General features: G+C 50.9%; 1 protein-coding gene across 1 annotated transcript in view; it reads left to right on the forward strand.

Moving 5' to 3' along the window:
• Positions 1–887: 887 nt before the first annotated feature.
• INPP5B (inositol polyphosphate-5-phosphatase B) overlaps positions 888–21,810 on the forward strand; it is a 50,880-nt gene continuing 29,957 nt past the window's right edge. Inside the window, 9 exon segments of the mRNA XM_049094524.1 lie at positions 888–1,036; positions 1,660–1,736; positions 2,114–2,208; positions 4,025–4,122; positions 4,237–4,266; positions 5,525–5,635; positions 10,780–10,968; positions 10,971–11,068; positions 11,071–11,170. Of these exon segments, the coding sequence (XP_048950481.1) occupies positions 1,680–1,736; positions 2,114–2,208; positions 4,025–4,122; positions 4,237–4,266; positions 5,525–5,635; positions 10,780–10,968; positions 10,971–11,068; positions 11,071–11,170 (778 nt within the window). The 5' untranslated portion in view covers positions 888–1,036; positions 1,660–1,679.

A 21,810-nucleotide genomic window follows, 5' to 3' on the forward strand; every position in this document is an offset into this window, starting at 1 on the left:
GTGTATTCATGAAGTCAATTCATTACTTCGCTAATTCAGTAAACACATCCTGAGGGTCGCCTGTGCCAGACGCTGTGCTGGGCCATGTGGAAGAGACACAGCGCTGTCCTCAGGGAGCTTACAGCTCACAGCGACGTAGCCCGTAGGGCAAGAGATGGGTCCTGGACTCCCAGATCCCAGTGGGCCCCTCTTGTCCATCTGGACCCAACTCCTTATCTTAGATGCAGAAATGGAGGCCCCAAAGGAGAAAGTGCACATGCCTGGGTAAATCAGAGGAGGGGGCTTGAAAGCCAAGGGCCCCGCCCCCCCGCCCTCCCAGAGGAGCGAGCAGGACAGGTGCCCCCATCAGGTGCATGTCCTGTGCACACACACGTCACACACACCCGGGGAAGGCAGGAAGGGCGGCGGGTGTGTGGCAAGGGGTCAGTGCTCGGAAGCTGGAGCAGCTGAGTCCCGTTTTGCCACCCGCTAGCTGCAGGGCCTCGGCCTGGTTTTAACCTCTCCGATCCTCAGTTTCTCCACCTGGGAAACCCAGGCGGTGGTTCTTCAAGGTGCTGTTCTCCCTTAAGGTAGTCCTGTGGGGGAGGAAGGGCTCCAGGGGAGGCCAGAGTGGGCCAGCGGGGACCGGAGGAGTTGAGGATGGGATGGAGGAGAAAACGAAAATGCATTCTTTTTCCCCTTAAGGCAGACGTGGCCGTCCACCTTGGGGCGCCGGGCGGGGCGTCCTGGCCCCAGGACTGGGGAGCCGGGGTGGAGGATGGAGCAGTCCTGAAACCCTTCCCGGAACTGAGAGCCCAGGGTCGCCCAGGACCTAAGGAGTTAATGGGGGTGGGGAAGGGCCCCCCCACCCTCCACCAGCGCCCCCTGATTGGTGTGATCGGTGCGGGCATGCTGGGACTTGCAGGCTAGCTGGCCAGCCTGTGGTGCAGGGGCTGCTGGGAAATGTAGTCCCCAGCCGGCCAGGGCGAGGGTGTCCCGTACCCTACCCAGCGGTGACAGCTCAGGAGGTCGGCGGCGGCGGCAGGGGCTGCAGCAGGTGCGCAGCCGGGAAGCCAGGGTGGGGCTGGGGGGAGGGGAGAGGGCGGGCGGAGGGCTGGGAGCCTTGTCCTGCTGCTGTCAAGAGCGGGCACCCCCGGCCCGTGGCTGATGCAACGAGGCCTGCTGGGCGGCGGGGGCCAAGGAGCAATGGGGTGTTGTCTCCTGTCTCCTAGGAAAGAGGAACAGAACTGGGGTCCTTGTGTGGGATGAGACACTTCCCTCCCTGAGAACAGGATGTCTCCCCCCAGACCTGTGCAGACAGAGCACTGACACCTCCCAGAGAGGAGCCAGCAGCACTGCTACTGCTCCCCACCAAGGGAGGCAGAGCCCTATCCCAGGGAAAGCGGGACCGTGTCTGCTTCTCCAGGAGGGGGGCCCCTACATGGACGGGACCCCACTCAGAAAGCGCCCGATGCTCTTCCAAAGGGTGGTACGGTACATCGTACATCCCTCAAGGGGCAAAGGGACGGCCCCCTCCCTCCCATCTAGGGAGGAGGAAGAGGGCCGGGAGGCCTCCGCAGCCTCTCGGGGTACTAGGGCCCTGCCCCCTGCCCTCCACCCTCTCAGGCAGCTCCTGGCTAACTCATTCACCGACGCGGCTCCTCCCTGCCGTCTCCCCAGGGCGCGTCAGCTTCACCCACATGGACCAGTCGGTGGCGATCCAGGAGACCCTCGCTGAGGGGGAGTACTGCGTCCTCATATCCTTCCAGCCCTGGTGGCTGCCCGGGCCCTGGGAAGGGGAATGGATGCGTCTATGCGTCTCTCTGCTCCCCTCCCTCTCTCGGGGCCCAGTGGCAGAGAAGGAAATCCGTGTTTACTGGCAGAGAAGGAAATCCGTGTTTACGGGCTCAGTATTGGCTTCTGCCCACTGCTCTAAACACTCCACCGTCCTCCGGATCCCCTGTGAAGCTGGACACTACCATCCCCACTTCGCAGACGAGAGGGAGTCAGAGGGGAGAAGTGACCCGCCCAAGGTCACACGGCGAATGCGGGCGAGCAGCCGACGGGCAGGGAGGTGGGCTGGGCTGGCCTGGCCCCAGGTTTTGTTTTGGTTTTCCTTGACCATACGCAGCAGGCGGTACAAGGTGTGCTGTGTGAGGGAGACAGCAGGCAGAGCCGCCTCCTGGGACTCGTGCGCCACCGCCCCCGACACGGTGGCCAGGAACACGCGTGAGTGAGGGCATTGGTCCTTGCCTGTCGGGCCATGGGGTTATTCTTCACTGCACCCTCCAGCTGGGCATCAGCCGCCCCTCTAGGGCAGAGTCTAAGTCTTCTAGATTCAGCATAATAATGATACTTAATATTTTTTGTAAAAGATTGTACTGAGCAGCCCCGGTGGCTCAGTGGTTTAGCACCGCCTTTGGCCCAAGGTGTGATCCTGGAGACCCGGGATCTAGTCCCATATCAGGCTCCCTGCATGGAGCCTGCTTCTCCCTCTGCCTGTGTCTCTCATGAATAAATAAATTTAGAAAAAGATTTTATTTATTCATGAGAGATGCACACAGAGAGAGGCAGAGACCCAAGCAGAGGGAGAAGCAGGCTCCATGCAGGGAGCCCGACGTGGGACTCGATCCCAGGACCCCGGGATCTCGCCCTGGGTCCAAGGCAGACACTCAACCACTGAGCCACCCAGGGATCCCAGATACTTAATATCTTTTGAACATTATATTCTAAGCCCTTCATGTGTATTAGCTCATATAATCCTCAAAATCTGACGAAGAAGCTCCTTACACACCAATGGTTTAATGTCTTTGTTTATTTATTTTTTTAAGATTTTATTTATTCATGAGAGACACACAGAGAGAGAGAGAGAGAGGCAGAGACACAGGCAGAGGGAGAAGCAGGCTCCACGCAGGGAGCCCAATGCAGGACTCGATCCCGGGACTCCAGGATCAGGCCCTGGGCTGAAGGTGGTGGTACACTGCTGAGCCACTCGGGCTGCCCAATGTCTTTGTCTAGATCTTGAATCAGGTGGCCTGTCTGCCTGGGTTCAAATCCAGGTTTTATTACTTCTGAGCCACATGTTTTTTTTTTTTGTTTTGTTTTGTTTTTAGGGAGAGAGCATGAGAGCGAGCAAGGGGAAGGGGCAGAGGGAGAGAGAGAATCTGAAGCAGGCTCCACGGCATGGAGATCATGACCTAAGACAAAATCAAGAGTCCAATGCTTCACTGACTGAGCCACCCAGGCACCCCCTTAACCACATGATCTTGAACGAGCTGTTTTACTCCTCTGTACTTCAATTTGTCCAGATTCAAGGTTAGAGGGTGTTATTACTTGTAAACGCTGTGAAGGACATAGAAAGTACCCAGTAGGGGTGCCTGCGTGGCCCAGTTGGTTAAGTGTCTCCCTTCGGCTCAGGTCATGATCCCGGGGGCCTGGGACTGAGCCCCACATCGGGCTCCCTCATCAGTGGGGAGTCTGCTTCCCCCTCTCCCTCTGCCGGCCTCTCCCCCTGCTTGTGCTCTCTCTCTATATATATATCAAATAAATGAATAAAATCTTAAAAAAAAAAGTACCCGATAAATGTTGTTAGTAATGCCTACGTATTACACCGAAGCAGAGTGAGGATGAAAACCACTTGTCCAAGTTCTCAGAGACAGAAATTGGGCCTCATGATCTCGGAGCTGGGAGGGAGGGTCATTAGACATTTTCTAATCTACCACCCTCACTTCACAGATAGCAAAACTGTGGTCAGAGAGGGAAGGGAGTGGCTGAGGTTGTGCTGCTGCTGTCACACACAAGGGATTGATCATGCACATGTTTCAGTAGCAAAGCAGGCGCACCCCAAAATGGGACAAGTTCAGCTTCCATGACCCATCTGTAGACTTGCAGTCTCTGATGGGCACCATGGACAGAGAGGGCATGACGATTGTGCATAGCCAGGTACCACCAGAAGGACCCTAGGGGCCAAGGATGGAACATGAGCACCCAAGGCCTCCACGACGGGCCAGGGGGCCCCGTCTTCACTGCTGCTTCCTGCCCTTAGTCTCTTCCTGTACACGCACCGGAGGATGGCCATTACGGGGGACGATGTCTCTTTGGACCAGATAGTGCCTGTCTCGCGGGATTTTACGCTGGAAGAAGGTGCCACGGGGCTGGGTGGTATGAGTCCCTCTCCTCTGGGTCCCCAGGGCATGTTGCCTTTGCAGGGGCTAGGGTGCTCAATGGCTAATGGCCTTTTCATTTCCCTCCCCACAGTGTCCCCAGACGGTGAACTGTACATTCTTGGTGAGTGGTCCTTTCAGCGCCAGTCCCAGTTGGGGCAGGGGGTTAGGGACCCGCAGACAGAAGAATGGTGTGAAGTAGGAGCGCTCTCCTACTTCACACCATTTGGTGTGGCAGGAACGATGATACTACGGGACCAGGCCCGCCAACCTCTCTGGCCCCGGTTCCATCATTCTCCTTGCTGTGCTTAGAATCCTCTGGATTGCTTCCCTCACCTCAAACATGACATGTTCCCACCACCAAACCCCTGCACGTGCTGTTCCCTCTTCCTGAAAGCCCCCACACCTCTTTTCCCTGAGCCAACCCATCCTTCAGAGCTTCGGTTCACACTTTACTTCTTCCAGGAAGCTTTTGTTCAACTCCCTGCAATTGTCTGAGCCTCTCACTGATCCACGTTCCTTTTTCTCATCCTCGCCAGGTCTCTGTCACTCACGTCGATTTAATGATTTGTGGTGATCTATTTAATGCTTGTCTTCTCTGCTAGACTGTAGTAGTAGTAGTAGTAGTAGTAGTAGTAGTAGTAGTAGTAACAACAGAAATGAATATTTAATCACTGTACGAAGAGCTTTACATACATCATTGGCTGCTTTGGGCCCAGCTCGGTGAGGTGATCACTGTTCTCATCCCTATTTTATGGTCGAGGCAACTGAGGCCCAGAGAAATTAAGTTAACTTAGGAAGCAGCAGAACCAGGCTTCGAACCCAGAATCCGGTCTCTGGAACTCAGGCTCTTGATCCCTGTGCCAGATTGCCCCTACTTCACCCACCAGCTCAGCACATCTGTGGGTGTTCACTGTGAGCCTGCAGGATGCTGAGGTTGTGCTACGTGAGCAGCACCATCCACCGTGTGGCTCCCCGGGGACAGGCTGTGCCCCTTGTCTTTGCCCCATGGTATTCCGGGGCCCCAGCTCGTGCCCGGCCCCATCGGGGAGATGGATGGACAGACATCTCCTCTTGTCTGCCTCCATGTGATTTCCTTCCACTCGGGGAGAGACACTGCAGGTCAGAGAACCCCTCTTCCAGCCCATCTGTCTAGCACTCCCGTGGCGAGCCTTCCTGACTAGTAGAGCCCTGGGCCGCCTCCTCCGTGGAGCCAGGACGATGGGAATTTGGAGCTCCCGGTGCAGAGATTTCCTTACAGCCCAGGAGCTGCCTTTGGTGAAACTGCGAAAAGGCCCAGGGAGCTTTGGGATCTTGGGCTGCTGACTGTCCATTCTGGGGTTCTGGAGGCCAGGGGCTCAATTCCCACCTCCTCTGTGCAGGCTCGGATGTGACCGTCCAACTGGACACAGCGGAGCTCAGCCTCGTATTGCAGCTTCCCTTCGGTTCACACACCAGGATGTTCCTCCATGAAGTTGCCAGGGCCTGTCCAGGTGGGTGAGACCCCAGGCTCTGTGGGGTGGGGTGGGGGCGTTGGCTGGGCACTGACCTACTGCTGACTTTCCACCCTTTGGCCTCACGCTCCCGGTTTCTGTGCCCTCTCTCAGCAGCTGGCTTGAGGCCACAGTGCCCTCAGGCCACGAGCCAATCATGTATTTGCATTTGTGGGTTCCCTTTTCCAGACTGGAGTTTTAAGTCCCCGCAGAGCCCTCTTTGTCCTCCTGGTTACTGGGCCGGGCTGCACAGGGCAGGACGCTGTGTTTCTGCTGCAGAATGTTTTACAAGTGAGCAGGGTCAGCAGCTTCTAGAGGCCCACCTTCCCTCTCTCTGGCAACCACAGCTGGAACCAGGAGAAGCCTGGCACATGGGCTCTCCTGCCCTTGAACCCTGCTCTGTCTCCCACTGCAGCCGAGGAAAGAGTCTAGCTTTGGCTTAGCCATGAGAGGTTCAGGGCTTCCAGGGCAGAATTTGTTTAGATCAGGATTTCAGCCAGGCAGGTAAGCGAGAGTTTGCATAGAACAGAGGATTAGCCACAGGACATGCAAATCCGAGCCACCAGGTGCGGGGCTTTTAGGTGTTTACCCAACACTATTAGTTAAATCTTTTCCAACCAATCTCTTGTCTCCATGGGAATGGGGTGGGATGTGAGGGCGCTCCCCTTCCATCATGGTCTCACCATAGAGACTGAACGTCCAGGGGCTCTAACTTAGTTTACCCAGTGTGCCAGGAAGGAGACTGGCTTTGGGTGCAACCTGGGGAAGGAAGTAGAAACAAGATTACAGAGACTTGAATGCCTGGTTAAGGTGCACAAAGTTTACTCTACATGCAGGGGGATATTTGTCTCCAAAGCTTCAATGAATAAGGATAACTCATTTTATGATTATTAGTAGTAGATGTAGGAAGGGTAGTAAGAGTAACCAGCAAAGAGCATGGACCTTGAAGCTACATAGCTCCTTGCCTTTGAACCCTATCTTGGCCCATCCCTAGCTCTGTGTGACTTGGGCCAAACCCCTTACCTCGCTGATTCTTGGTTTGTAGGCTTGTGTATGTAAAGAATATGTTCCTAGTGGAGTTGTGAGAATTAAATGGGATAACATGTGTGAGAACGCCCAGCACACAGTAGGAGCTCAGGAACGGTTTCCTCCTTCTGTACAAGAGGGTCCATAACTCAGCTAACATTCATCCGAGTGTTCGACCCCGTTCTAGGAACTTTTCACACCTTGTCTCATTTTCCTTACCACAGCCTTACAAGCTAAGGCATTTGTAACATCTCCATTTCCCAGAACATGAGGAACCTGAGGCTCAGAGAGGGTAAGGGTCTTGCCTGAGGTCCCAGCTGGTAAACCACGGAGCCAGGATTAGACAGGGCTGGAGAGTTTCCTCCAGAGCTTGAGCTCTTGTGGGTTTTGTTTGCTTCTCTGTTTTACATTATTTATTTATTTGAGAGAGAGAGAGATGCAGAGAGAATACAAGCCAGGGGTACAGGGAGGGGAGGGCCAGAGGGAGAGGGATGAGCCGACTCCCTGATGAGCACGGAGCCTGATGACGGGGCTCGAGCCCACGACCCTGAGGTTGGGACCTGAGCCCAAGTCAGAGGCTTAACCCGCTGAGCCGCCCAGGCCCCTGGAGCTCTTGTGTTTTAGAATATTCTACAAGGGCTTCCCAAGCTCATGCCACCCTATCCCATAGAGAGGGCTCAGCAAATTAAGACTTCATGGAGGAGGTGATATGTAAGCGGAGAGCTGAAAGATGAATGAGGTTTTTTCCGGGCAGGCAACAAGGGGGAAAAGGCTGTTGGAGGGAAGAGCAGGTTGTCGGGTGGGATTGAACATGGGGTAGGAGGGTATGGAGAGAGCTGAGCCAGAGAGGCCAGCAGACAGCTCAGGAAGGGTTTTAAACAACCAACCAAGACCTTGGACTTTGCCCTACAGCTTGTGGGGAGCTGTAGGAGTTTTAAACAGAGGAATGACAAGGTAGGATTTGCATGTAGGAAAAGTTCCTCTGGCAACTGGTGCCAAAGGGGAGAGGCTAGAGGGAGGAAGTCAACGGAAGTGTATTGCAAGGGTTCAGGCCTAAAAACAGGCTTGGATGGGCGCCTGTTGGCTCAGTCAGTTAAGCGTCTGACCCTAGGTTTTGGCTCAGGTCATGGTCTCAGGGTCATAGGATCGAGCCCCAGGTCAGGCTCCATGCTCAGTTCAGAGTCTGGGTGGCTCAGGAGGTTAATTGTCAGCCTTCAGCTCAGATCATGATCTTGGGCTCCTTGATCGAGCCTTGTGTCAGGCCCCCTGCTTGGTGGAGGGTTTGCTTCTCCCTCCTCTGCCCCTCCCCCTGTTCTTGCTCTCTCTCTCTCTGATAAATAAATAAAATCTTAAAAAGAAAAGATTCCCCCTCTTTCTCTGTCCCTCCTCTCCTCTCTAAAATAAATGAATCTTTTTTTAAAGATTTTTTTACTATTATTTATTTATTCATGAAAGACACAGAGAGAGGCAGAGTAAAATAAATGAATCTTTTTTTAAAGATTTTTTTTTACTATTATTTATTTATTCATGAAAGACACACACAGAGAAAGAGAGAGAGGCAGAGACACAGGCAGAGGGAGAAGCAGGCTCCATGCAGGGAGCCCGATGTGGGACTCGACCCCGGGACTCCAGGGTCACACCTTGAACTGAAGGCAGATTCTCAACCACTGAGCCACCCAGACATCCCTAAAATAAAATAAAATAAAATAAAATAAAATAAAAACCTGAGGCTCAGGCTAGGGCCTGGTGGTGGGGATGGGGAGGAGAGAGTATACTGGAGAGATCCAACTGAAGAGAATGAAGGTGCCACAGGGGCAGCGAGCCTGGGTTGTGTCGCAACTTAACCCCAGTGGTTAGAACAGTGCCTGGCACTTAGTAGGTACTTTATGGATATGTGTTGAACGGAAGAACAGAGCTTGGTGCCTGGCTATGAGGATGGAGACAGGGGAGTCAAGGTGAATTCCCTCTTTTAGGCTTAAGTATGTGTCTATTGGTCGTCTTCCCTGCTCTGCCTTCTGGGGCCCACACTTGGGATGACCTGCAGGGACCTGCAGTGAGCAGTTGTCATGATATGGACTTTCTCAGGGAGGGGCCCGGGTAAGAGGGGACTCTCACTGCTGAAGGCTCTTGGTGTCTGTCTACCAGCCCAACCCTTGCACTTTACAGATAAAGGGTCTGGAGTCCAGGATGAGGTGAAAGGTGAAAGGAAATAGGTTTTCTCCACCCAGTCCTTGGTGGATAATGTGCAGCACAAAAGTAATAGTAGAAGTACCTTGGTCAAGAGATCCCAGTTAGAGAAAAGAAGTAGCTAACCTGAAATGAGCACATACTATATCCCAGACATTTTTCTAGACATCTAGACAGTGCACACCAACCATGTTCTCCTGTTCTGTCTTTTGAGCAATACTAAAGAGTAGATACCCTGTTTTATAGATGAGCAAACTGACATAAGGTGAGTAACTTACCCAAGGTCATTCATCAATTGACGTAATATGGAGGTTTGGAACCCCAGGTTCTTTTTTTTTTTTTTTTTTTTTTTTTTAGGATTTATTTATTCATTCATGATAGACATAGAGAGAGAGAGAGAGAGACAGAGAGAGGCAGAGAGAGAAGCAGTCCCCATGCCGGGAGCCCAATGTGGGACTCGATCCCGGGTCTCCAGGATCAGGCCCTGGGCTGAAGGCAGGCTCCAAACCGCTGAGCCACCCAGGGATCCCCCTGAACCCCAGGTTCTAACTCCTGCCCATGGGGCCCAGAGGCTTCAGTTCAGATCCCAGCTCCGCCACTTCCTAGTTGTAAATGTGAACAATATATTTTATTTCTTTAGGCCTTGGCTTTATCATTTGTACCATGGGGATATGAACCTGCCTTCCTACTCCTTCAAGAGTTTTATGAGGATCAGATGAGGCCCAGAATGGGTTAACAGTATGTTAATGCTGGAAAGAACTTAAAAGCTGTGTTCAGTGAAGCCACACCAGGGCCTGGAACCCAAATTTCTTCATTTAGGATGCCCTTGTGAATCCAGTTCAGTTCGGTCAAGATGGCATAGGAGACCAAAATCATTTGGGGCTCAGACAGACCTGGATTTGAGGGAGAGGCACAACCAATCAAGAATTTCTAGGAAGGAGGGATGCTTGGGTGGCTTAGTGGTTGAGCGTCTGCGTTCAGCTCAGGGAGTGATCCTGGAGTTCCAGGATTGAGTCCCCACATCAGGCCCCTTGCAGGGACCCTGCTTCTCCCTCTGCCTGTGTTTCTGTCTCTCTCCTGAATAAGTCAATAAATCTTAAAAAAAGAAGAAAGAATTTCTAGGAAGGAGTGGCAATCTGGTTAAGAAGTAACCAGAGGACTTGTGTTGAAGGCATATCTCATAGCAAGCACAGTGCTTTTAGAGTGTGTGTTTATTCGGAGTGGTTTACAAGTTGCTGATGGAGATTATGGGCAATGAAAGCACCCAGCGCACTCCCTAGTACGGACAGCTATCTGAGCTTGCACCCTGCTTCTCACCCTGCTGCCATAGGATGATAGTTCCCTAGCTCTTAAAATTCGTTGTGGGGGATCCCTGGGTGGCTCAGCGGTTTGGTGCCTGCCTTTGGCCCAGGGTGCGATCCTGGAGACCCGGGATCGAGTCCCACATCGGGCTCCTGGCATGGAGCCTGCTTCTCTCTCTGTCTGTCTGTCTCTCTCTGTCTATCATAAATAAAAAAAAAAAAAAAAAGGATTTAAAAAAAAAAGTTCGTTGTGAGCATTCAGGAGTCAGGCAAATATGAAGTACAGACCTTGGCACATAGTTACCACGGAGGAGTGGCGCGGGTCTGGCTCTTGTTTGCATTTTATTTTATTATTTTATTTTATATTTTATTTATTTTATTTATTTTATTTTATTTTATTTTATTTTATTTTATTTTATTTTATTTTATTTTATTTTATTATTTTTAAATATTTTATTATTTGCACATTTATTTTTGCATTTGAATGTCAAGCGCGCCCAGGGCGCAGGGCCACAGGCTTTGAGGCTCTCCCGGGAGGCTGAGCGATGTGCTCACCCGCCTGCAGACAGGCAGGGGTGGAACCGGCTCCTTACGGCGCGGCTCAGCATTCCCTCTCTGCTCGCACCGCAGGTTTCGACCCCGCGACCCCGGATCCCGAGTTCCTGTGGCTCTCTCGGTACAGGTGCACCGGGCCGGAGCCCGAGCAGCCGCAGCCACTCGGTTGGGACGCGGCCCCGGAGACCGGGCCGCGGCGCTCCGGCATTGGCGGAGGCAGGTATCCGTCTCGAAAAGGGCGGTGGCGATTGGAGGAGGCGCGGCCGCGGGGGCGGGCTCATGTCTGTTTAGGGGCGGGGCCACGGAGAGGCTCGGCCTCCGATTGGCGGAGGTGGCGCGCGGGGGCGGGGCGCCCTGGGGGCGGGGCGGGGCGATGCGGGGCGGCGCGGGCGGCGGGATGAAGAGCTCCGAGGAGCAGGCAGGGAAATGTCCGCCGCCGCCGGCTCTCGGGAGCGCGACTGTGCAGGTCTGCGGCGGGCTGTGGGCGGCTGGGCCGGGGCTCTAGGGCGGGGGCAGCGGCGGACCCAGGCCGCGGAGCGGGGGAGCGGGCGGGGGGCGCGGCTGCGGTGTGGCCGGCGATGCCCGGGGCAAAGACCGAGGACCTGGCCCTCCGGAGGCGGGCACCTGGGGCTGAAGTTCCGTGGGGATGCTCTCGGTCGGAGGGGCCGCGCGGAGGGCCCGGCGGATCCGGCGCCCGGGCCTCGTGCGTCCCTGCCCGACCGCTGTGTGCCCCGGGGCCGGTCAGTGCGCCTCTCTGAGCCTCAGTTTCCCCATCCCGCCCCTCCGTGCTTGGCTTGTGTTGGGGGCGGTGCTCGCCACGACAGAGCCTTCCTTGGGCGGGGAGTGCTGCGTGTGTTGGCGCTGCCTCGCCCTCCTGTGGGTCCTCGGCCCGCGTGCTAGAGAGGCTGCGCACAGAGCTGGAGCCTGCAAGATCCCTGTCCGCTTTGGGGCCGGAGGCCGGGGTGAGGTCACAGGTGAAAAGGACATCCCTGTCCACTTTGTTACAGGTGAAAAGGACTACTCCCCGCCCCCCCCGCCCCCTACCCCCCCCCCCCCCCCACACACACACACCGCCGAGCCCTTAATGGGTAATGTGCAGCACAAAAGGCCAATTGTTGAGCCAGGAGGTTTGTCTTTTGGAAAGCGAGAGGCCCAGGGCTGAAGTTTGCGTCAGTCTGGTGCTCTGAGAGGACCTGCAGACCTGTATTTTCTGTCCAGCTCCTGGATTTTCTGCAAGGACTCTCTGGTATGCTTTCCCCTGGGTGTGCCCATGCGGCTCCAGTTACGTGCGAGCTTTGGCATGACCGCTGGTACCCACGCGCGCCCCCTTTTCTCAGCCATCTGCGAGAGATGAAGAGTCTCAAGTAGCTGCGTAAGTGTGTGGGCCAGCCCTCCACTTGCTCTTATAAGGCTTGGAAACTATGAGGGGCTGGGGCAAGGGAGGGGGATAGCGTGTTGCACGAAGTTTGTAAAATGAGAGGAAATTGGGTGAGCGAAGGACTTCCTCGGGGCTTATGCTTTTCCTTCGTTGCAGCTGCCACAAGATGCAATTGAAGCGCCTGGCGGTGCTGATAGTTTGCATCTTTCTTGGGCTTATCTCAGCTAACTTGAAGTACTGATCTTGAGACAGCTGTTGCTTCAGTCCCCATGACGTCCTGGGCTGTGGTGCTGGGACAGGTGAGAGCCCATGACTGAGAACAGGCCCAGTGGCAATGAAAGAGGTGGGTTGTGTTTCCTGGGCCAGCAGGCCAGAGCCGGCGTGCTGGAGTGCTTCATTCCTTAAGTGGAGCGAGGGCTTCCAGAGAAGTCAGGACAGCTCTGAAGCCACTTAGTTATCTGCCCCAGGGTGATACATGCGCAGGCATCTCCGAATCTTTCCTTTTCTTTCCAAAACCAAAACCTAGTCACATGTTAGTGAGGAATTGTTGTCAAGGTTTTGGTTTTATTTTTAGTTTAAACCCATTTGGCCCCATCATATTACCTACAGTAAGTGGGGTTACGGCATTAATTGCTAAGATGCTCTTGTTAAAATTGCCAAGAGATGGCACCGAGCCCCCAGTGCTGCCTCTCACCTCTGTTTCCAAAGTTACTGTGGCCTTCGAGGAGAATCACTCTTTGGGCCTCCTTTGGGTGTGTTGGATAGTCCAGGCCCCAAGGGAAACAGGTAGTGGATTTAGTTCTTCCTATATGCTTATGATCACAATACCCACTTCCTGATAGCCTGAGGAACCAACCCAGAGGCAGAAGGCTGCTTTAAAATGCCACTCAGGAGAAACAAGGCTCCTCCCTTAAGGAGCTGACAATCTAACAGAGGGGGGGTCTGACAGTCTGCAAGTAGAGGCCAGAGAGTGTAGGGTCAGCCCAGCAGGACGGTGGTCTCGGGGGTAAGAGCACCTCAAAGGCCTAGTATTTTGGGGGCAAGGCGAATCTGGCCTTCACTCCTTGCCTTTGTCTTGGTAGAGAAAGGAAAGATCTCACTTTGTTGAGATGTCCAACAAAGCATGCCCAAATGCTTTGATTTGCCTCTGCTGAATTCAGGGCTGTCAGGCCAAGTTTGGTAGGGACTGTAGATTGGAGTCCACATGTTTGGGTCCAGCTTGGTGTCTTGGAGTTACGTTGTGATGTTGAAAAGAGACAGGCTGCTGGCGGAGTGGCAGCCTGTTTGTCTGATTCTCTTGGGTTCTCCGGCTCAGACATTGCACTGGTCTCAGACAAGTAGCTATTGCAGGTGGGCGGCTTTTCTGCTTCTTATTTGTACTTCTCTATGAAGCTTTTTCTTTCTTTGAAAAGAAATAAGGACAAATGCCTCCTTATTCCTGTCCAGCAAGTGAAGGTGATCTTATCCAGAAAGCCCCTCGGGGGATCCTGCATAGGCCTCCTTACTCACCCCTGTCCTTGTGTATAACTCACCTGCATTTCATCCTGGGCGCAGGCAAAGGCCCAGAGCTGTGTTCTGGAAGATTCTGAGGTATGCACTAGAAAGGGAAAGAACTACTCAGAAGTCCCATTGGGGCTCTTCGGGGCTGATTTAACAAAGTGGTGATAACAAACAAATTTTTGGTCTTTTGAAGTGGCTTTCTTATTTCCACGGTTGATTCAAAGTGAGGCAGCTTTGTAGTAACTCAAATTTCAAATGAGATGTGCTGTGAGTATTTTTTTTCCCCCTGGACCCAGGAAACAAAGCATTAAAGTCTGTCAGGCCTGAGAAAGGAAATGAATGCTATTTATATCTCAGGGCAGCCTAAAGGGTAACCTAGATCACCAGGGTAGAAGCCAGAGAGAATGTAGGAAAAATAGCCCCTGGGATGGTCAGTCCTTCTCTCTCTCTTTCAAGAAGTAAGATATGTGTGACCAACATAGTCTTGTAGCATGGAGAAAAAGGAATTCTAGATGGTTATCCTGCAGGTAGGAATATGGCCCATCCTCTCCCTCTCTCTACCTTTATGGGAAGCTCTGGAGGCTCTTAAGCAAATGAGTTTGAATCACTTTGTTTCTTTAAACAAAAGAGAACTGTGCTCCCTTTTCTTCCTCCTTTTGTTGTTCCCTTCTCCATTTTCCCTCTTTGTCCCATTTAACTTGTGTTTGTTTCTAGAACAGGAGAGCACCCCCCCCCCCAAGACTAGTTTGTGTTGGAATTCTACAGTAGGAGTCCAGAGCAGGAGAGGTGACCTACAAACATTCATTTAGAAGTAGAGCTCTGCACAGAAAAATCCTTAGGGACGGAAGGTTCAGGAAGAGAGGCATCAATATTTATTAGAGGGAAGACAGTGTTGGAACATAGAAGCTCACGGACTTGCATGTTTGCTTTGCTGCTTAAAATATACTGTAAAAAAATTTTAAAAAATATACTGTAACAGATTTGTAGACTTTACCACTGATGATGCCTGGGCAAGTTGACACTGATGAGTGATGAGGGTTTGCATAGTGTGTAGCTAAGTGACCTCAATGTTTTTATTTTTATTTTCCTTATTGCAGCTTGGTACAATATGAGATGTGCCTTTTTCCTCTTCTCCATGTATACAACAGGAGTGAATGTTTGCCTCCTAACAGGTCACCTCTGAATTATTTATTTGTGTGTTTATTTAAAGTTTTTTTTTTTTTTAAAGATTATTTATTTATTTATTCACGAGAGACACACGCAGAGAGAGGCAGAGACACAGGCAGAGGGAGAAGCAGGCTCCATGCAGGGAGCCCGACGTGGGACTCGATCCAGGCTGAAGCCCCGGGGTGAAGCCTTGGGCTGAAGGCTGCGCTGAACCACTGAGCCACCCGGGCTGCCCTATTTAAAGATTTTTGAGGGAGAGGAAGAAGCAGACTTCCCACTGAGCTCCATCTCCAGGACCCCGAGATCGTGACTGAGCCAAAGTCAGATGCTTAACCAACTGAGCCGCTCAGGCGCCCCTTTATTTATTTGCTTTCAAAGATTCATTTCATTTGAGGGGAGGGGCAGGGGAGGAGGGGGAGAAAGAACCTCTGAATTATTTAGAGGTGCTTTCTTTTTTTTTTTTCTTTTTTGAAGATTTTATTTATTTACTCATGAGAGACACACAAAGAGAGGCAGAGACACAGGCAGAGGGAGAAGCAGGCTTCATGCCATTCAGGGAGCCCAACGTGGGATTCGATCCTGGGTCTCTAGGATCACGCCCTGGGCCGAAGGGCAGGCGCTAAACCCCTGAGCCACTTAGGGATCCCTAGAGGTGCTTTCTTGTGGGAAATGCATTCCGGAATTGTGTATGCCCCCTCCCCAGGGCTTAGAAACTGGTCCTCCTCTTCGGGGCCTATCCCTGACCAGTTTCTTCCAGGTAACTGTTCATCATCTTCCTTCCACCCTCCCTCCAGTTTCTGTTAATACAGTCACTGAAAACCTCGCTTATCCTGGACTCTTCCCTCTCCTCTCCTAATAACCACATTCTGTACATTTTCTGCAATTTAAAAAATTTTGGACAATGAAAAAAAATTTTTTAAAGTCCCAAAGTTCATATAAGTAGCCTCTTAGCTAAGAGTGAACCCAGTGGCTTCCTTATAAGCCTTCCTAACCTTAAAGCTCCCTCTCTCTAGGCATCTCCTTAGACTCTGACTTTTATCACACCCTGCTGTTTTGTATGTGAACTTGAATGTCTACCACTCCCCGGTGTCCACAGAATTAAGTTCCCGATTCTTTTGCATGGCAGTTCAAGTGCTGCACAGCCTGGCTTCAGCCCTCTTTTATCTTTTCTAGTCTTATCTGCCCCAACTCACCTTCATTTCCTCTTACTTCACACTTGACTGCTTGTAATTTTTGGATAAAGCCCTTTGCTTTTTCATCTTTGTCGACTGCTCATTCAGCTACATTTTTACAAGCTTGAACTTGCTGCTGTTAGCATTTTTGCATCCTCTCTCCCCCCAACCCCCAAATGCCAGCCTGAATGCCTTGCACATCAGTAGGTACTGAAAACATGTCTGTGGCTTTGAGCTGTAGAGGCTCATGCAGTTCATCCCCTGAAGACCTCAGCCATGTGAACAGCTCCTGCCCCCTTCCTCTTTGAGTATGCTGTGAATTCCTCTCCCCTCCCTTCCTGGTTTGCTCTTGCACACTTCTCTTTCAGCGTTATCACCAGACCACAGACAGTTCACAGAAGGTCTAGTGAAGGGAGAGCGCGGAGGGAAGAAACCAAGTCCTCAATCCAAGAGCCTGTCACCACTACAACCTGTTGCTGTGAAGTGGTTTTAAGAAAGGAACAGAGCTGTTTGGGTGGTGGCCAAGCTGAAATAGGAAAAATTGATTCTTTCCATTGTTCATAATGCTAGGTGCCCTGTGTTTTGGGCTTCTCTCCAGAGTTGCCTGCATTGTGCTCTATTTACTTAGCTCCCCCCGCCTTTTTTTTTTTTTTTTTTTAATAGACTCCATGCCCATCATGGGGTTCAAACTCATGACCCTAAGATCAAGAGTTGCCTGCTTTTCCAAGTGACCCAGCCAGGTGCCCCTAGCCCCCCTTTATCATAGTGTAAAATCCAAACTCTTTATGGCATTCAAAGTCTTACATTTTGGCCATATTATTATCACTCTTTATGTATTACTAACAAATCCTTTTTTAAAACAATTTTGTTTATTCATGAGAGACACAGAGAGAGCCAGAAGGAGAAGCAGGCTCCCTGTGGGGAGCCTGATGCAGGACTTGATCCCAGGACCCCTGGATCACGACCTGAGCAGAAGGTAGATGCTCAACCACTGAGCCACCCAGGTGTTCTATAACAAATCCTTTATTTTTTTTATTTTTTATTTTTTAAAGATTTTATTCATTTATTCATGAGAAACACAGAAAGAGAGAGGGAGAGAGAGAGGCAGAAACACAGGCAGAGGGAGAAGCAGGCTCCATGCAGGGAGCCTGACATGGGATTCGATCCCAGGTCTCCAGGATCAGGCCCTGGACTGAAGGCAGCGCTAAACTGCTGAGCCACCCGGGCTGGCCCATAACAAATCCTTTAAAATAAATTTTTTTTAAAGATTTTATTTATTCATTCATGAGAGAGAGAGAGAGAGAGAGAGGCAGAGACACAGGCAGAGGAAGGAGTGGGCTCCATGCAGGGAGCCTGACATGGGACTCGATCCCGGGTCTCCAGGATCATGCCCTGGACTGAAGGAGGCACTAAACCACTGAGCCACCGGGGCTGCCCCTAAAATAAATTTTTTTAAATAAAAAGTGTTACTGTAAACTATTACTATTATTAGCAGTTACCATTTATTAACTATGGGTTGTGGGGCTCACACTGTGCCATAAAAGTTCTGTAAGAGGATGTCCATTTCTCAGACGGAGAGATTGAGGCTCAGAATAGGTCACATGCCTGTGATCACTCACTGGTCAGTGACAGTTGAGAATAGAACCCAAGTTGTCTGAATCTAATGCTTGAGCCCTGATCCTTTCGCATCCCCTAATGCTTCGCAAACAAAACTTTTCCTTTCTACTTGTTTATGCTACTTACTATTCCTTTTTTCTGAGGATACCGTAGTGCCATGTCTTTGCACTGAAATTGTTTCTTCTGCCAGAAATGCTTTCTGAACTTCACATTTTCCTGATAGTTAATATAGTTTGCTGGTTAAGAGCACAAACTCTGGACATAGATTCCTTGGGTTTGAGTCTTGGCTGTGCCATTTATTATCTGCGTGTTCTTGGGCAAGTTACTTAACCTCTTTGTATTTATCTTCTGGTCTGTAAAGTGCAGATAATAGCACTTACCTGATGGAGTAGTTGTGGAGATTAAGTAAATGTGGAGTGTTATAAAACCATGCCTGGCATGTAGTAAGCCTTCAGTATTTGCTATTCATATGATTCATGGTGGTAGTAGTATCACTGCCGTCATTTACACAGCCTAGGACTTGGATTCTGGGTAGTTGGATCTGAGTCTGTTTATCTCCCCGTGAATTGAGTATATACCTTGCTGGTATGTGTGTTGCCCAGTCTTGGGCTGCAAGAGCCTCTGGCGTGGCCCCCTCTGTGTGCACAGCACAGTGTCACTGAGAAGCATTGAACCAACTCACTCGCTGCTGCCAGTTTGAACCATCAGGTATTTTGCTCGCTTCGTTTTGCTGGTTCTTCCAGTGTGCTGGAAATGGAATGCAAAGGCCAGTGGCTAAGAAGGTAGAGAAAGTCCTCCTAGACCTGTCTAGTAGATGCTCAGCCAGGGCAGGACGTGCTTTCCACCCAGCAATGACAGCCACACAGCCACACACCCTGCGGACACCATGGCAGTACTTTTGCTTTGTTACCCAAACCCAGACTTATAGAGAACTTACCCACGATGAGTTGATAGCTTCATTGAAGATGTTGTGCTCCAGCTTCAGAGGAGAGAGACTGTGGAGTGGAGTCAAGCAGATTTGGGTTTTAATGTCACTTGGGCCGTGTACTGGCTGTGGCTCCATGCAGGTCTGCTCTCTGCTGCGGGCCTCAGTGTCCTTATTTAGAAAATGAAGCCAATATTCAGAAATAACACAGGCAGCACCTAGGAGAATCCCTAGTGACTGGAGGGTACTTGATAAATGGCAGATCTTTATAATCCAAGCAGTGGGGGTTCGGAGTGTGAGAGCTGAGGGAAGACGCAGTGGAGGCCGAAGAACTAACAGGTCCTTCCACATGTCCTGTGTACCAGGCATTGTGTTGGGCTCTTGACCCATTTAGATTTCATTTGGTTATTCTTTTGGCTTCTCTGTAAGTTTGGTGGTGGTATCCGCATTTTACAAATGAGGAAACAAATGAAGTAATTTGCTTGAGGTTTCATACTAGGTAAAGAATGGAGCCAGTAAAAGAGCCAGGCCTATTTTATTCCAAAGCCCAAGGCTTCTTTCCCAAAACATTCTGATTTCTCTTAAAGTGCCGCACAAGTGATAAGGACAAGAAGGCCTTCAGAAGTCAGAGAAATGACGACCGAGGACTAGTGGGGCAGTGGTAGCGGGGCTTCATGAACCAGGGCATAGGAGAAGAGCCTGGGCTTTGCAGAGGAGGAGGCCGGCGAGTAGGAGGGGCTTCCCCTGGAGGCACTAGTGAGGGTGGCACACACACATGTGTCACTGTGAAGCTGTCTGTTTTGATTGGGCTGTTTTTAGGTGGTGAAGGCGTGAACTGGGTGAGGAGGGCCAGTTTGCAAAGGGCCTCATCTGCCAGTTTGACCAGTTTGCATCTTAACCTGCAGGCAGCAGTGCAATGCTGAGAGGTTTAGGGGAAGGAGGAAATCAGAGCTCGGTCTGACCATGTCCAGAGACAGAGTTGGGGACAGAGAAGTGGGAGGATCCCATAGCCCGAGATTCTTGTGGTGACAAGTGAGGAGATGATGGCCTGTGGCTCTGGGGGCCCAGCAAGAGGGGTGAGCAGATGGCATGTTTTGCCATCTAGTCTTATCTGCCGGTGGGTGCAGGTGACAAAGGGAGAGCTCAGGGAGAGGGCCCAGAAGTCAAACCACAGCTTTACCTGGAACGGATAAACACAGAATATCTGGTGGAAATGTAGGTAGTAGGCAGTGGCAGGACTGAGCCCAGGCAGGGATGGCCAGCTCCGTTTGGAGCGGACTGTGATGACCGATGATTCTCGTAGGAGAGAGGGGGCACGGCCTAGATCTGCACTGCTCACTGTGGTAACTGCACGTGGCTGTTTACATTGAATTCAGGTAAATAAAATTCTAAAAATCCAGGTTCTGGTTCGCTCAAGAAACACTTCAAGCATTTCAGTGTGGCCAGTGACTACAGAAAGTTGTTGGACAGCACTGGTCTAGATCTTGGGGAGTACCTACAGACAACTAGGGGACCTGCAGGGAAAATGGAGCAAGAGAGGACAGAGGGAGCAACTGAATTAAGAAATAATGTTGCTGGAAAAAGGGAAAGAAAGAATGTTGCTGCCTCTCGGACAATTCTTCAAAGAAGTAGGGGACTTGGATTTGGGTTTGAATTTACTTTTTTTTTTTTTTTCCTTGTGTGAGGTCATGTTTGAGAAAAAAGCCCCAACCCCAAGTCAGTGATAGGCCTGGTTACAAGATGAGAGCCAGCCTCCTGTCTTTGTTTTGTAGATCTGGGCCTTCAGCAAGTCTCACCTTTTGGCCTTGCAGTGAGGGAGAGGCTCCAGTTCACCATAGGAAAAGAAGATAGCAACCATATAAGGCAGATACACTGTTATCTCTGGAGGAGCCCAAGCTTAGAGAAGTTAGGAAACTTGCCCAAAGTCATAGAACTAGTGAGTAGCAGAGTCAAAAATGGAACCTGGGTCTTTGATTTCGAAGCCTGTGATAGATGTATCCAAATAAAATACACATCGTAGCTAACTTTGAAAGTGCCTATAAGCAAAAAGCAAAAGAAGCCCTTCCACGGAGCAGTGACCACTGTTGACCTTTTGGTTTCTCCCCTTCCAGACTTTGCAATGAGTCTACGAGTGTGTCTATAAAATTGACGTAAGTGGGGCGCCTGGGTGGCTAAGTGGTTGAGCATCTGCCTTCGGCTCAGGGCGTGATCCCGAGGTCCTGGGATCGAGCCCCCTGTCGAGCTCCCCATGGAGAAACTGCTTCTCCCTCTGCCTGTGTGTCTCTGCCTCTTTCTCTGTGTCTCTCATGAATAAATCAATAAATAAAAATATTTTTAAAAAACGTACGTAGGTGTATTTATAAATATGCTATATATGTACCCAGACACGTGCTGTAGTCCTTTCTGATATGTTGCCGTGTCAGGCCATGCCCTTAACTGTCATCATCTTTTTTTTTTTTTTTTAAATATTTTATTTATTATTCATGAGAGACACAGAGAGAAAGAGAGGCAGAGACATAGGCAGAGGGAGAAGTAGGCTCCTCACAGGGAACCCGATGTGGGACTCGATCCTGTGGGACTCGATCCTGGGTCTCTGGGGTCACGCTCTGGGCTGAAGGCGGTGCTAAACCGCTGAGCCTCCCGGGCTGCCCAACTGTCATCTTCAATTCCTCATCAGCAATTCTGAAGTCCTAAAAGCTCTCAAGACTGAAAAAAATTTTTTTTTGTAAGTTTGGCCCAAGCTCAGTTTGGCAGTAAGACTCGCTTGAACTGACATGAGGCTATTTATAGGCTTTATTTATCCCACCACATATTACTACTCCTGTGGAAATATTAAAGTATTTGATTCCTTGGTGTCACCTCAGACTCTGCTGGGGGTGTTGTATTACAGACAGCATAGGTAAGCTTTCTGAAATCCCTCCCACCCCCCAATTCTGAATTCCAAAGTACACTTGGCCTCAAGGTTTCAGATCAGGAATTGCTGGATCTGTCTTAGGCTCTCCTGCTGCTTAGGTTAAGGAAGGAGTCTCCCGGGGCAGTGTTGTCTATTTAGCCAGGCATGAGACAGGGGTTTTGCTTCTCTAAGCTGTACAGTGCAGTGCACAGAATTTGCAAGAAGCACAAAACACTTGTGCAGTTCTAGACATCCAGACCAAGCTGTTGTATGGTTGACCAGCTTACGAGGTAGGCTCTTACAGGGACGTAGTTTCACTTGCAGGTGTGAAAGGCCATCTAGAAAGCGCCCAGCAATGACACTGAGCCTGATCTCTGCCCTGTGGTTGTTTGTTCAGTGTGTGTCTACTGGCTGTCTGATGTGTTGTGTAAATTGCGGTAAGTGGAGGGCCACA

Source organism: Canis lupus, chromosome 15 (genome assembly GCF_003254725.2).
Source record: "Canis lupus dingo isolate Sandy chromosome 15, ASM325472v2, whole genome shotgun sequence".
NCBI classification, from domain to species: Eukaryota; Metazoa; Chordata; class Mammalia; order Carnivora; family Canidae; genus Canis; species Canis lupus.